Genomic DNA, 15,706 nt, shown 5'->3' with positions numbered 1-15,706 from the left:
CTCCTCTCCTCTACGTAAAAACTCTCGGAGCCACCGAAGAGGCCAGACTCGGAGAGGCAAGCAGAGAGGCCGATCTCTTCTCAGACTGTACAGAAACCGTAACGAAAGGTGAAGGACAACTGAGTTGGGTGTGGCTGAAGGTTGACTTGAAAAGCAGAAAAATGCTCCACATGTAGGGATGTCACGGTACCAGAAATCTAGTGGTCGATACAAATACCAGTGAATTTCCACGATTCTCGATATCAAATTCGATACCACGGTAAAAACAAAACAACAATAAATCCCATGTAATTCAACACGTACTCTTTTATTAAAAACATTTGTACATTACAAAAAAACAGGAGGCATGTAGCCCTTTAAGTAATAAATAAAAATAATTGACCAATTTTGTTCATTTTGGCATATCAGCGGCATGTTATCAATCGATAGTCAGACGACGGACACTACATACTGACCGTGAACGCATTTGGTCCATCAGCTCAGAGTGGTAGGAGTAGGAGCAGGAGCAGAGGATTTGTTGTCGAAGTGAAAAGCAAACGCACCTATTTGACAATATTTCACATTTAATCCCAATGCTATAAGGGAACCATAACGTTAATGAGGTAATCGCCGCGAGGCGGATGGAGCCGTCACAGCCGGTGTGCACGGAGCAGCGGCGCCAGGTGGGCCCCCGCAGTGGAACCCCGCAGCAAAAGCGCTACCGGAGAGGCCAGACACACCGCCACCCGACGGTAAAGATCAGAGTCAGCGCTCTGCACATATTGACCGTAATCTTTCTTGTAAAATGTCCAGTGTAATCGGTAACACCGGTGGGAAAATTTCCCTCACTGTCACATCACCACCAGTGACCATTACAGGCATCGTACAATACCTTTGGTACTGTAGAAAAAGAGTACCCGAGTACTCGTGTAATCCCTATCCACATGTCTGGATCAAGTCTTTGTTTTTGAACTGTAATGTCACACACCTACTTGCAGAGTTGAAAATTATTATGACGCTATAAATAATAATGTTTTTACGAGTCATATATGAAATAATACAGCGCTACAGTACAGACCAAGTCTTCAAAAGCAGCCAAGCTGCTGAAAGTGTTATTTTCCCGCTTGGTTAATTGAGGTCATCGAGGAAGTCTGTATCCTTCAAGAATGTCATCAGGCCTCTGTACCACAAACATAATGGAAGTAACTTAATCACACTTACAAACACTACTACCAAGGTGGGTCACATAAGGCTGAATGTAGCTATAAAGAAACCATCTGCGCTTTGATATTTTCTAAGTAACACAAGACACCTAATGGAGCTCCAAAGAGGATCAATTCTGGTAGCCAAACTGCAGGAGAACTGGTCAAAAATAAACAGAAAGTAAAAAAAAAAAAACATTCAACATGTCACTGGGGAAAGACTGGAAAATCATGACAACTCGTGCCAAAACACTAATCTGCTCCAACAAAGAACAACAGCTGTCACAAGTTGAAAGTGCCCAGCGGGGATGTGGCAGACTATACTGTATATACAGCAAACAGGGGTTAACAGCTACTACAAACTGTCATGGGAGCTACAGTAACATGACTCACCTTTTGTTTGCATTAGTAATTTAGTTAAGCCAATGTTAAAGTCCTTTTCACGGAGTGTTGACATGAGATTGTCACCTGTCACCTGTTTTGGCTGGCTTCCTAATCCCACGAGCAATGCCAGAACCTGACAGGGATTGCGATGCGATGGAGTATTGTGTGTGTGTGTGTGTGTGTGTGTGAGAGAGTGTGTGTGTGGCTAGATAAAGCAGCGTGCCATTGTGAGCCAAACATCAGGACAGAAGCTGAAAACACATGAACGTATGATTTCTCAAAAACACAGATGTTATTAATACTCTAACACACTCCTGTTGTTGCAGGACGTGTGAGTCTTTAATTAACGGATTAGCGTTGCATTGATAAGGGATGTCACCCAGAGGGCGAACTCACCTGATAAGGATCTATGCAAAACCCGTCTTCTTCTGAATCGTCACTGCAGCATCCTCCTCATCCGCCGGTTTGAAATGCAACGCTCTGATGTCAGCACATTTCCCTGCAGACGGCCTCACAGGGACGACTCTAAATGCCCTCTGCCCTCGCCCGAATCTATGGGTGGGAGAAAAAAACAAAGCACATATGAAACCCATTTCACAATCTGTCATCAGAAACAGAGTGCTGAGCAACAGGAAAAACACGAACAAGACAGAAATTGACTTCATCTGTTTCCCCCATCTCCTCTCACAGTCTGAGTGGCACTCGCTGTCACTTGCTATTTGGCGGACGAGCGTGAGGTTCAATCGCAGAATCAGATACGGCGCAGAATGAAAAGGTCTACGGCGGAGCAGACGTGCAAGAATTCAGAACAAAAGCTTTTCAGATCAGCCTGTTGAAAGATCAAACTGTCGAGGGAGATCACGCTGATCTGTTTGGCGAGACACAGAACCCCTTCTTCACGCAGATATGAGGAATTATGAACTTTAAGCAAGTGTCGCTAAAACATACTCCGGTAACCTTGAGGCAATATTGTATCAGCAAAATAACACGCCGAGTCACAGCTGGGCACCGCGCTGAACTAACACAGCGAACGGTGTTGAGTCTCGGACTTTCCCTTTCAGCTGAAACAGGTGACTTGTTCTGGGTGGTCTCGCTGACCTGTCTTTTCTTAATAAACCACTAAATTAGGGCATAATTATGGGCTGACTTCCTGCCTGCTACCTGCTTGTCAGGCATGTACCTGAGAATGAGACAGACTCTTGAAACATATGCATGAAAAATAAGTCAATGACCTTCAGATGCAGTAAGAATATTTGCATAATATTCTTTTGTTTTCTGTCTTTTTCACATGCATGCGCACACGCACGCCGACTCACACACAGCTGCCTTTTATTTGCCAGGATCCAGCCGCAGATGGCGATACAGTGTGAACTTTAACACACGGATTCTTGGCATTCTTCGCGGGTGTGAGTTACTCTCCAACTCAAACCGGTGCTCGGCCCTCTTCACTTTCCTGCCAGCAGGCCACTGTCACAGAAGGAGTCCTAGCGAGCCTCTCCCAACACATACAGACTGCCATTGTCCTCTCTTTAGGTACAGTTTTTCACAGCCCTGCATGGGTTCGGCTCCCGACCGTACACCGAGCCTCCACGTTGGAGCTGTGTCAGCATATTCTGCCGTTTATGATGAGATCCTGTAGTGGCAAGTTTGCTGCTTAATGTAAAAGGAATGCTAATTAAACAATGCAGCACGCCTGCTCACTGTTGAAATCGAGGGGGCAAAATATACAATGAACTCATCAGAGACTAACAATGATTTCTTTGTGCTGCAATACACTCAATGCATGTGCTCAAAATGTCTTAATATTTCTATTTGACAACAGAAGAAATGTCCAAATCTGTTACATAAATGAGTGAAAATGGCAATTATTTTCATTGTCGATTAACCTGAAATCGATCAGTTGTTTGATTTATAAAATGGTGAAAATGTGTTTCCCAAAGCCCAAGATGACGTCCTCAAATGCCTTGTTTTGTCCATAACTCAAAGATATTCAGTTTACTGTCATAGAGGAGTAAAGAGACCAGAAAATATTCACATTTAAGAAGCTGGAATCAGAGAATTCTGACTTTTTTCGTAAAAAAATTACTCAAACCGATTAATCCTTTATCAAAATAGTTAGTGATTAATCTTATAGTTGACAACTAATCGATTAATTGTTGCAGCCATAGCTGTATTCATTACTCTTGTGAGAATAGGACATTGTCAGATAAGACATTTAGCAGACATTCACGAGCCCTGCGCTGCTACGGTAAGTTACTCAGGTGAAATCAAAGCTTCTGAGAGTTTCTAAAATTTACTACACTCTATCAGATGTTGATCTCATTCATTTCCGGCACTCCAGTCGGCAGACGGAGTCTGTGTCTAGCCAGATACTTCAGTGGAGAAAAGAGGATTCTATTATAGTCCGTGTGGTTTATTTTACATAGCCGTCCACATGCTCAGCAGAAAGTCAATTAGCTCGCCACTTTGGAGGCAAATCGCTGCCGAGACGGCATGACAATCAGAAAACACACTAACAAACACACACATGATCGGCTCTGCCAAATACCACCTCTACTGCATGAGAGTCAACGCTCAGTATCTATCTATCTTGATCGATAACAGCTTTTAGCTTTGGATTTCACTTTCTTCACAATATCGGCGGTTTGGGAACATCAAGTGAAACCGCTCCAAGTTACATTTGACAATTTGTATTGAACTTTATCAATACGTCTCAGATTTAGAATCAAGACTTCGCAGACAAACATGTGCCGTGTCATTCAATTTGTTATCAAGTTGAAAGACAACAGATATGGAGCGGCCGAGAGCTCGACTCACCATCCAAACATAGGACATCAGAAAGCATACTGTCACTGTACCCAGCCACAGCTCCAGCGCTTGTCTTTCTCTGGAAGGAAAAAAAAAAAAAAAAAGGTTATTAGAAGGAGCTCATATTATGCCTGCCGTCTATAACTGAAAGGACAGACTAGATTTCAAGCTCAGGTCACTTCCCCACTTTGACTTTCAACCAGTCATGCAAAGTACCCCTTATCCTCTTCTGTTCTTCGATCTTCAATCATCCCCCACTCATCCTGTACCTCTTTCTCCTTCTTTTTCCCCTCTCTCTCTCTCTCTCTCTCTCTAATAACAGGATGTCGGCTTTCTCTCACATGGTTACTGACCTTCCAGGCAAAGAGCAGAGCAGCTCGCAGCTTTAAGCAATTCCTGTTGCCTACATTTAACTCTCATCAGCGACTCTACAGATGAAACAGTGAGCGGGGGGCATCTGTACTTTGGTCGCTGCTGAAATAATTGTCAGCGGAGCCTACAGGTAAGAAGAAGATTATCCCTAAGTGGAACAAAATCAGCTGCATTACGCCTGAACTTCCTAGCTGATGGGAGCCAGAGGAGGAGGTAGAGCCATAATACTCTCTGATTAGTTTATCTCAAAGTTGAAATTCAAAACTTGAGTTAAATTAAAGAACTTTGGCTCCTCCAGAGAGGGACAAGGCTGTCTGGAACAAATGGCAAGCACAGGCCTGCATCACAGGCAGCATCTCTGTGTTGACAGTGTTGTTACAAAGACTGTCTCTCTCCTTTGGTATGTATGGGTGTGCACGGGAGATACAGCATAGTGTTAGTGTGTGGGAACGAACAGCCAACCACTGGCAGAAATCAGTGAGTGAATGACAGATGGGAAAGCCATACGGTACCTGTGGAAAGCCTTGAGATGCTTCTCTATTTGTGTGTGTGTGTAGAGGAGAAGGAACTAAAGGAAACGTCCTGGCAGCTGGAAAAGACATCGAACAAAGTCTGCCTGGGACTGAATCTCTGACAGTTTGTCTCTTGATATACTGGAGCTCCACCATTTGAACTGTCTGACAGTCACCGTGCTCACGTTACACGACACAGACTGCTTAAAGCTGGAGTGTGAGGTGATAAACTCAAAACTTCGGTGTTACTTTTCATCGGCTTTCAGACGGAGATTTCCTGCAAACCTGAGCGCTCCCCAATATCTAACATCTTCCAAACCTTCTGACAAAAACACATACTTTGGTCATTACCTGTCCAGTCCTCAAATACTGCTCCCATTGAGCTTGTTAATATGTGCCACATCTCTCTGCTCTGATTGGCCAGACTCATTTCCTGTAATTATAAGGGAGGAAACTGGGGTGAAGGGTTGCAGCTTGCTAAGTTTAGCCCCTGTGGACAAATCCAGAGTCAGGCCTGTATCTACCTAGATCATGACTGTTTGTTCGTGTGTTTATGTGCATCAGAGAGTGAATGACTGAGTGTTTGTGTGTATCTGTGTGTAGGCGCTTGTGTGCACAGGTATGCTCACGTGGGAAGCCGTTTCTAAGAGGATCTGGTGTAAAAGATGTTTTCATTTCCAACACATTTGTGATGCGATTTGTGATGTATTAAAAATACATTGTTCCGATTTCTTGTTTAAGGGCCGGGTATCAAATGTACTTAAAAATCCTATAATCCAATAAATAATGTAAACACTTCTAATGCCATCTTATTCTTCTCTTATGTCAGTTGGGCAGTTTCATGATTTTTCTGCAGCCATATTTCCATCAAGCTTATTATTTTTTGGAAGCGTGTGATGTCTCACCATCCTTCACTTTTCCATTTGTGGTGGTTTCAATCAGCCACGGATAGCAGTCCATTAAGAAGCCCGCAAGCGTGCACATAGAAAGTGCTGTTCAGTTTGAGATCTTAATTTTTCTGGAATACCATTAGCCAATATTATACTACATACAGAGCTCTGTGAGGACACCGTCGCTGGCCTGCCTTCATGCTGTTACCGTAACTGGGCCTAACAAGACCAATGTTGGTACATTTCACTCTCACTCACTCACTCACTCTCACACACACACACACACTGTGCCGGAGAGTCCAACAAGCTGAAACACTTGTGGTAGACCACAAAGCGCTGCCTTGCCATGCACCCTCACATGACATGCCATCCCCATCGTGTAAGCCTAATAACGGGCGTTACTCCTGCCAGGGGCAGAGCCGGTTCAAGGACTGGGTGGTGGTTTGATCGCTCACTCTCTGTGTATTTAATATTACCTCAAAAACACTCACTCAGCTCTGCTTCAATGAGCTTCTCTGTCCTGTAGAGAGTCAGAGGGTAGTGGTGCACTCAAGGACAACACCACAGACATGAATAAGGTGCAGCCGGTTGAGTGTGGCTTCCCTCTGCGCTCTGAGATGCTGATGTAAACATCAGGAGCTCAGTGATGTCACAGACATCAGCTCAGGTTCACACATGCTCAGTGATCAACTGCAGAGCACAGAGAGGTTTTGTGCCATGCATTCAACAGTCAAATATTGCCATTGACGCCATGCCACTATACACCGACTGGCGATGGAGTCTTTAGCTCGCTGCCAGACATTAACACACATTGTGGGTTTTTCCCGCCCTGTATTTAAAGAGGACCTATTATGCTTTTTCCCCTTTCCTTTAGTGTGTTATGTAGTTTTTTTGTGCACGTAAAAGGTCTGCAAAGTTACAAAGCTCAAAGTCCATGGCAAAGGGAGTTACTGAACAGAAACACTGCACCTGAACTGCCTGAAACGCCATGCTTGAAGTCCTGCCTTTTCTTCGGTAACATTGTGATGTCATCAAGTAAGACACTTTGCCTAGCAGCTAGTTCGGCACGCTCTCAAACGAAGCTAGTGCGAGCAGAGCTGGAGCGCAGTTTCCGAAGAGTTTTGGTGAGTTTAGGTGCCGCAGCACAGCCGGTATGAGAAAGATAAAGCGTTTTTTGAACATTAAAGCATGTAAACATGTTCTAGTAGAAAACCTTTAATACAAATATGCACCTGAAAATAAGCATAATAGATCCCCTTTAACTACCTCTACACCGTTAACCTGAATCCTAACTGAAAAGTGAGCACAATAATTATCAAATCACATCATTAAAGCTGAGATTTAAAGTTCCATCTTGACCTTGGAAGCAGAAGTCGAGAAAACAATCTCACTTCAAGGTCCATTCAGTAGCTTTTGATCATGTCAAATGATCTTCAACAGCAGATGGAGTGGGCCCTGTTTTGGAATGATAAGTCAACTTTTAAAGGTAACATGGAAAATGGAAATTTGAACATGACATCATGACAACTAGGCAAACTGCATGTGGTGATGAAGATGATGTGATATGGTGGAAAGCTCCAGATCACCTACTAAATGGACCTTGAGATTGGTTTATCAACCAAATGTTTCAGTCAAAACAAGGCACCCAAAAACTCTGATGTTTTGATTTTACCTGGACGCACCTTCATGACTTTAATATGTTGTCAGCTCAATAAAGTGGTGATGTCTAATTATCTTCTGATATGTTTAAATACATTTTCTTTTTTTCTGTACTGTTTTTTGTATGTATTTCATTGTTTTTTTTGGATTGTTTTCCACTGTTTGGTTAGGTTTTTCCTGCACATTTTGTTTACTTCTTGTTGTTGTTTAACTTTTGTTGTATTTTCAAAATTATGTTAGTTTAGATCTTTCTTCCTTTTTTGTTATTGTTTTTTTCTCTCCTGGGGTGGGGGGGGAGATCCTTTGTATATAAGCCTGTGAGCTTCTTGACCTCTCCTGACACTTTTCCTTTCACTTTTTTTTTTCATTGACTGGATTTCGTGCAGTTTTATACATGTGCAAATAAATATAAAAAATAAATAAATAAATAAAGTCATGACAAACTGCATGTGGTGATGAAGATGATGTGATATGGTGGGAAAGCTCCAGATCAGCTACTAAATGGACCTTGAGATTGCTTTGGTTTATCAACCATATTACAAATGTTTCAGTCAAAACAAGGCACCAAAAACTCTGATGTTTTCATTTTACCTGGACGCACCTTCATGACTTTAATATATTTTCAGCTCAATAAGTCAATATCAATTATTTTAAACGCCTGTAAACTCAACTGCATCTTATCTTAACGCAATTTACAAGCTATACTCTCCCTAGTGGTACCTATTACTGATAAGCATCATCATCATCCTCATCATCACAGACTCCACCAATAACACTCCCGCTTATCACCCGCAGCTGCAGCCAGTATCAAACTCAGCACATGCAGTAATAATAAGCACTTCAGTTGAATTGTAATGAACAGCAGCACCGAAAATGACGAACCCCCCCTCTGGTGTCAGCCAGGAAATTGTTTGTTAATCACAACCGCAGGACTGTCTGCAGCTGCAGCTCCAAACACAGACTACTGTTGTTTCCTTTAAAGGTTGAAGTGTCCTTACCGTCTCCGTTCCGCTTCAAAAACGCAGCTCGACGTGCTCCCGGTCCGTCTGAACTTTACCTCTACCGGGCTCTGTTTTAATTGAATGCGTTGCCTCTCAGTGTCGCAGCAGACTTTTCAAAGTGAACCACGCGCTTAACCGAGGCTGGGTAAAATCTCGAGTCATCCCGCGCGCACAGCGCCCACCCTCGACGTCATGGAGAAGTGCGCGTCATTACGCGCGGCTCAGGTAGACGTTTTCCTCCAATAACACCTCGCATAATGACTCAATTCACTCAATATTGTGTTTCCTGCTGTTTGTCATTCCTAAATGATGTGACTGTTTATAAAGCAGAGTTGTTCACATGATACAAGAAAGAATGCACCAAGTGTGTGTGTGTGTGTGTGTGTGTGTGTGTGCCTGTTTCTCCTGTCCCTATGGAGATGTGTACTTTTCCCTCTTGACTGCAGGTGAAGCTCATGCTGGTGCCTGTCTGCCTGCCTCTTAGCCCACTCTGAATAATTACTGTCACAACTTTAGATTTATAATACACATACCAAGAGAGATGCATCAGTTTGATTAGCTGCGGTGCTTCCCATGCACTTACAAAACATAAAAAAAGTGCATGTGCACAAAGCATTAAACAAAGTATTTGCAGGAGGAAGAGTTGCTATTTAGTGTGAGCCACAAATAACAGGTTCAGAATAGTGGTCAAAAAGCTTTATGACATACTCAAGAGCTTTGATTATGGTATTGAATGTTGAATCCTTTTATTTGAAATGACAATAAGGAGAGAGGTGCTTATTTTATGCACAGTGTCCAATGAAAGTGCATACATATATACATGTTTAGGGCTGCAACTAACATTTTCATTCTTGATTAATCGATAAGTTGTTTGGTTTATAAATTGTCATAAAATGTGATGATGACGTCCTCAAATGTTGTTTTGTCCACAACTCAAAGATATTCAGTTCACTGTGATAGAGGAGTAAAGAAACCAGAAAATATTCAAATTTAAGAAGCTGGAATCAGATAATTTTGAGTTATTTTTCTTAAAGAATTACTCAAACCGATTATTAAAATAGTTGGCAATTAATTTGACAACTAATCGATTATTCACTTAATCATTGCAGCTCTAAACATGATGCTGTTTTTGATGAAGGATAAATGAAATATATAAGCATTGTTTTGTGTTAATTGAACAAATTCCATCAAATGTAACAAAAACATTACCAGTGAGAACAAATTCAACATGACAAAGTCCTGGTGAGTAGAACACGGTAGAAACAGTCCCTCAATGTTTAAGAAAAACAATGAAAAAGAATTCAAATTTGATGCATTTTAATACCAGGAGCTGGTTGAATGAAATACAGATTCATGTAGGAATTCACTGGAAGCATGCTGCCCCTGAACTATACTGTATGTATCACAAAATATACATTAACAACACAATCTATTATGGAGTCCTCTCCATCATGACCAGACTTTATCCATACATGTAATTTTTATGCAATAACAATGAAGCTTGATCTGCACAGTGTCTAATGTACACACTGCTGTACTTTTTTTTTGTGCTTTCTTTTGCTGGGAACGGTTATATATCATATTACTTTAAAACAAATAAAAAATAACAATATAATATTAAAATTTCCCATTTTTTATTCTGAAGGCCAGAAGTCTTTTTGTTGCCAGAACGTAAGTTGACTGAGCAATCCTTGCTTACAAATAAATAATTGTCCCCCTTAATGTTAAATAATCATAGTTTCTAAACCTTTCACTCGCTTTACTAATAGCATATCTTTCCACATCAATATTTCTTTCTAATATGTGACCCCCGAGGGGCTCAGTAGGTCATTGCAGTAAACTATCCTATTATGTGTGAAACATAAAATGCCCATCAAGAGCTCAAATAAAAAAAGCTCAGCACAAACACGTGTAAATCCACTTTGAACTGGCAGGGGGGCTAACAGTGTATTGAAATGTACTCTTGCATATAAAACTGATATCACATAACAATATTCGAGCAAAAATAAAGCTTATAGTGGAACCTCTGACCCAATGTTAGTTCTGAAAATAATTCTGAAAATATTTAACATCTGACTGTATACTGACACCGTTGCCCTTTCCCATTCATATTCATGGGGGCAGGTCAGACGTTGACAGTGTGGGCATGTTTCTTGCACAAAGGCTTGTCTTTTTTGGAGAAGAATGCCTGACCTTCCAGACTAGCAGAGCAGACCTGTTGGGAGACACAATGTTATACAGAGCAGTGTTGTTATTCCCATAAATATTCTCAACATGTTCTTATTTGTTTTATTTTTAGATCCAACCCTTGTTGTTACTCTGAGAGAAACCTGCACCTACCGCACACACAAAGCAGGTGTCATGCCAGGTGAATCCTAGAGCGTCCAGGAACTTGTCCCCGGCCTCGATGGGGAAGTCACAGCCGTGGCAACTGGACCCGAACAGGTTGTAGTAGTCTGAGTGAAACGGCACGTTGACAAAATGTTATTCTGTTTGCACACATGGTTTGCTTTACGATGTTTAATTTACTGTTGTGTGTACTCAACCTTTTTCACAGTACGGCTGCCCGTCCTCCATGTGAAATGTGCTGCCCCTGATTGGCTGTTGGCAGGCGACGCAGACGAAGCAAGACACGTGCCAGGTCTGTTTCAGGGCATTCATGACTTCCTGCAGAGATAATAGAAGAAATAAATGAGGAACAGCTTGTTTTTGAAGTTGTAAAACTCCAGGATTTGATTTCTTTGAATGCCTTTAAATCCATTTTGAAAGACCTGGAGACAGAATCATTGGGGTGTCGGTGCTTAAACTGATATTTTGGATGAAACTTTTTTTCTTGGGATGTTATATATTGTTTATAGAATATGTACATATACAGTATATTGTATACGTACATATTGTCTGTTCTTCTGTTTTGTGTCTGTTTACAATCATGTGTTTGTTCTTTTAACTTGTGCTGCTACCTTTCTTGACCAGGACTCCCTTGAAAAGGAGATTTTTAATCTCAACGGGATCTATCCTGTTTAAATTAAGTTTAAATATATATATTTTTTTTAAAGTTAATATTATAGTACTGTATATAGTCCTCATATGATCCATCAAATAACTTAAGGACATTAAACATTGTTTTTGTAAATGAAACAAAGACTCCAAAGTTTTGACTTTGAAGATAGGTGAAGACATATTTGTACATTTTTTCTTATATTTTTTATTTGTATTATTTATTTATTTTACTCTACATATACTGTGTTATATATTGTAGCACTATGTACATCATTTACATTTTACATATTCCTTTATTACTATTTTTCCTATATTTCTTTATGCTTATATAAAAGAGCAACTGTGATGCCCAGGGCTCAATAAAGTATTTATGGTTCTGAATATATTGTTCTCTCATAATTATCCTTTAGATGACAACAGATAATGTACATACATTGGTTGTTTTAATGGTTAAATTCAAGTGTTATCATTCAGTTTAATCACTTTCACCACAATGGATTAAGCTGCCGGTCTCGGCTTTATTTCTCCTTAAGTGATAAAGAACAGTGCCTGATGTTTATAGTGTTAGTAAAGACAGAGTTCTCAGTACAAGCAGACTAAAGCAGAGAACAATCTGCCCTTCAGTTTAGTAACTCACCCCCAGAATCTTCTGCTGGCAGCGGCCGCAGGTGGGAGCCAAGTACTGCTCGTAGCAACGTTCGCAGTACACCTGGCCCTTCTCCTCCACAAAACAACCGTCTGCCAGGGAGGAGTGGCAGCGAGAACAGTTGAATTCCTCGGGGTGCCATGACATGCCCATGGCCACGAGGAACGGGCCCCTGGTGAGGATAAGCAAGGGACAGAGGATTCAAAGAAAAGTATTCAAACATTGAAAAAAACATCCACCAAACTGAAGCTTTTAAGTTTTTCATGTGAATTTTGAGATTTTTTGCCATTTTGCTTCCATAACTTTCAGACTAGTGGAAAGAAAACATCAAAGGTGTTTATTTTCTTTCACTTTGTCTATGTGTGTCTGTAGATTTCTCCTAAATTCACCAAAAGTTAGCATTGGATAATGGTTAATTTGCATATTTAAACATACAATTTTAGAAAACATGTAACTGTCTTAATGTAAGTAATTAACTGGGGAAGATTCATAGTGATATCTATTAGTTATTATTTTACCCTATCCACCTGTGATGGCTTGTATGGAATGTATGGAACTTTACAATCCATATCTTTAAAGGCTGTTTTCTCAAAATGTTTTTTTTCTCAGACTCTGAGCCAGAAATCTCTACTTCAGTAGCTCTCACATCCACCAAACTTTCCAGTTTCATTCCTGTCTATATTCTGAAGGTTTTTACAGAGGGGTTTGTTCATATAACATTCATAGCCTGATTTATACTTACTACTTACCTACAATTTACCTACTTATTATTATTCATAAAAACAAGGCGAAAAGGGATTTTTTATGGCTGTTATGGCAGTATTTTCTGATTAATGGTGTGATAAAAAGAGATATCCAAAAATCCCTCTGTAAAAACCTTTGACTCTAACAACAAAACTAACAACAAAATTAAATCTGAATTTTGAGCCTTGCTTTATCCAATGTTCAGATTTCTGTTCTGAATGTATGCAAATTAATAAATCAATGCCTTGATTACATATTTAAACATAAAATTTCAGAAAACTTGTAATACAAAAAATAATTGCCTTATTGTACGTATTCAACTGGGGAAGTTTCATGGTGATATCCATTTGTTAAAATGTTTTACCCTATTCACCTGAGGAGTCTCCTCTTGCTCCAAAGTTCTTACTGTAACTGCAGTTTTTCTGATGTTAGTTACCTGATGACATTGTTGCACTTGTTGCACATCGGGGTGCGCTTCCCGGCTGGGATGTGCTCGGCCCGCTGCACCAGAGAGTTGAGGTCCTGTGGATGTGGCTGTGGGGTGGGGCGCTCTGGACCTTTGGGAGCAGCAGGGGTGGTAACTTTGCCAAATGAAGGAGCTGCTCCTCCCTTATGAAAACCTAAACCAGCAGGGAACATAATGGGTCAGTATTCAAATGGAGTATTAGACGAAATGTTTCATTGATAAACAGTCAAGCAAACCATTTAAGTGGCAGTCGGCAGTATATTTTTGGCATCATTGGGCAAAAAATTCATAATAACCTTTCAGCATATTGTAATTCAAGTGTTCTGAGAGATAACTAGACTTCTGCACCTCCTCATGGCTCTGGTTACAGGCTTTAAAAAATCTAGCCCGTGACGGGAGACTTTGATCAATCATAGGTCATTTCATTGAGAGAGCGTTTTACAGCGTTTTACAGCTAAACCGTGCACTACAAGATGATTCTGAAAGTTCACGACTGACTGACAGCCGGCTCTCATAGACAGCAGCTGGACAGCAGACCTAAGATCAGCTCTTACTGCTTGTTTTCCTCTGGTTTCATGTACTGCTGTCACGATATAGCGACCGTTTTATAAAAATAACTTTTTTTAATCATATTTGCTCCAATCTCGCCTACTTCAGCTTTAATACAATAATTGTAATAATACTTATTTTATTCCACTGATCCACTGTTTCTCAGCATTACTTGAGTAGAACACATGTGCCCAGTTTAGGTGTTCAGATAACGAATGGGAATGATTTGAGGAACTCTGACCTCCATGCCTGAAGCATGAGACAGCTGGGTTGGACAGAGCTACTCCACCCAGCCAAGACAAGGGATCAATTTTTTCCCACTGAAGGAAACAACACATTCCCAGAGTCAGAGGAGACACCTGGAAAAATAATCCCCCGCTCCTCTTATCTCAAACCATATGGAGAGGATGCACAATTTTCCCTTCTCTCTTTCTCAGTGAAAAGAAACATCCAGGACGGAGGTCAGCGTTGTCCGCCCTCAGAGGGAGTGCTTGAGGGTTAAAGGCATTGGGGACAGAGACGCTATTGAAAGAGAGCGCCGTTATCAAAGAGTCGGGAGGTCAAGGGACAAGTGCTCCCTAAATTTCCTCGTAACGGAGAGCAAACAAACTGAACAAACAAAGCGGGGCACTGGCAGGGATGTGAGAGGACTGTGGGAGTGGGTTTACTGGGAAGAAAGATACTACAGAGTAAGTGTGATAGAGAAACATAATGGGCTCCAAACAAAGAAGTCTCTCTCAGTTTTTAATTACTGGGTAAAATAATTTTTCTGTTATGGTTAATTTGAAGTGCTGCTCTTGATATAAACACAATTATCCAATTATGCTTAAAATACCCAAATTGCCCAACACTTCTGTTTTTTTTAATTCAATCTGGGAGGAGTTTATTGTTAAAAGCATACACATGGGGGATATTTTGTAAGTTGATTCCAATATATTCAAACAAAAAAGAAACAAGTATTTTGTATGTTCTATAATTCTCCACAAGAACTTTACCAGTGTCAGTATAGAGGAGGCTTTGAGACAGCATTTGGACCTTCTTAAATCTGAACCAGAATGATTTTGGCATCATTGGGCAAAAATTCCATAATAACCTTTCATCCATTATCTGTAACCGCTTATACTATTCAGGGTCGCGGGGGTAGGGGGCAACCGTCTTGCTGTGAGGCAACAGTGGTAACCACTGCACCACCGTGCCGCCCATAACAACCTTTCAGCATATTGTAATTCAAGTGCTCTGAGAGATAACTAGACTTCTGCACCTCCTCATGGCTCTGTTTTCAGGCTTTAAAACATCTAGCTCATGACAGGAGACTTTGGCAAAATCACAGTCATTCAATGGAGGCAGCTGTCTGGTGGGCGGTGCTTGGTATTTCCTCAATTGATCTCAACATGGCTACCGAATCACAAACGTTCTCATTTTACAGCTAAACAGTACACTACAAGATGATTCTGAAAACATTTGAGACGAGAAAAAGACATTACAGTGACAGAA

The 15,706-nt window shown here is 40.9% G+C and overlaps 2 protein-coding genes and 1 long non-coding RNA gene across 8 annotated transcripts in view; 1 reads left to right on the top strand and 2 right to left on the bottom strand.

The window, feature by feature from the left end:
- The window catches only part of bmpr1bb (bone morphogenetic protein receptor, type IBb), a 63,311-nt gene extending 54,358 nt beyond the window's left edge, over positions 1-8,953 (bottom strand). The window contains exons 1-3 of one of the 2 annotated variants that reach the window (XM_037752718.1): positions 8,805-8,953; positions 4,383-4,452; positions 1,962-2,117 (exon numbers count right to left, since the gene is read on the bottom strand). The gene's annotated coding sequence lies outside the window, so the exon portion shown is untranslated. The remainder of the gene's footprint in view (positions 1-1,961; positions 2,118-4,382; positions 4,453-8,804) is intronic. The other variant, XM_037752717.1, reaches the window with a different exon arrangement.
- Positions 8,899-12,275, top strand: LOC119478185. The gene is made up of 3 exons (XR_005204397.1): positions 8,899-9,032; positions 11,107-11,252; positions 11,365-12,275. It is a non-coding gene; the product is annotated as an uncharacterized LOC119478185 (long non-coding RNA).
- The window catches only part of pdlim5b (PDZ and LIM domain 5b), a 48,003-nt gene continuing 42,404 nt past the window's right edge, over positions 10,108-15,706 (bottom strand). For all 5 annotated transcript variants that reach the window (XM_037752712.1, XM_037752714.1, XM_037752715.1 and 2 more), the window contains 5 exons: positions 13,634-13,817; positions 12,445-12,625; positions 11,354-11,474; positions 11,148-11,263; positions 10,108-11,022 (listed from right to left, as the gene is read on the bottom strand). In XM_037752712.1, coding sequence (XP_037608640.1) covers positions 10,933-11,022; positions 11,148-11,263; positions 11,354-11,474; positions 12,445-12,625; positions 13,634-13,817 — 692 coding nt within the window. In that variant the 3' untranslated portion in view covers positions 10,108-10,932. The remainder of the gene's footprint in view (positions 11,023-11,147; positions 11,264-11,353; positions 11,475-12,444; positions 12,626-13,633; positions 13,818-15,706) is intronic.

This window comes from Sebastes umbrosus, chromosome 19 (assembly GCF_015220745.1).
Source record: "Sebastes umbrosus isolate fSebUmb1 chromosome 19, fSebUmb1.pri, whole genome shotgun sequence".
Classification (NCBI taxonomy): Eukaryota; Metazoa; Chordata; class Actinopteri; order Perciformes; family Sebastidae; genus Sebastes; species Sebastes umbrosus.
This window is presented reverse-complemented; position numbering and strand designations above follow the sequence as displayed.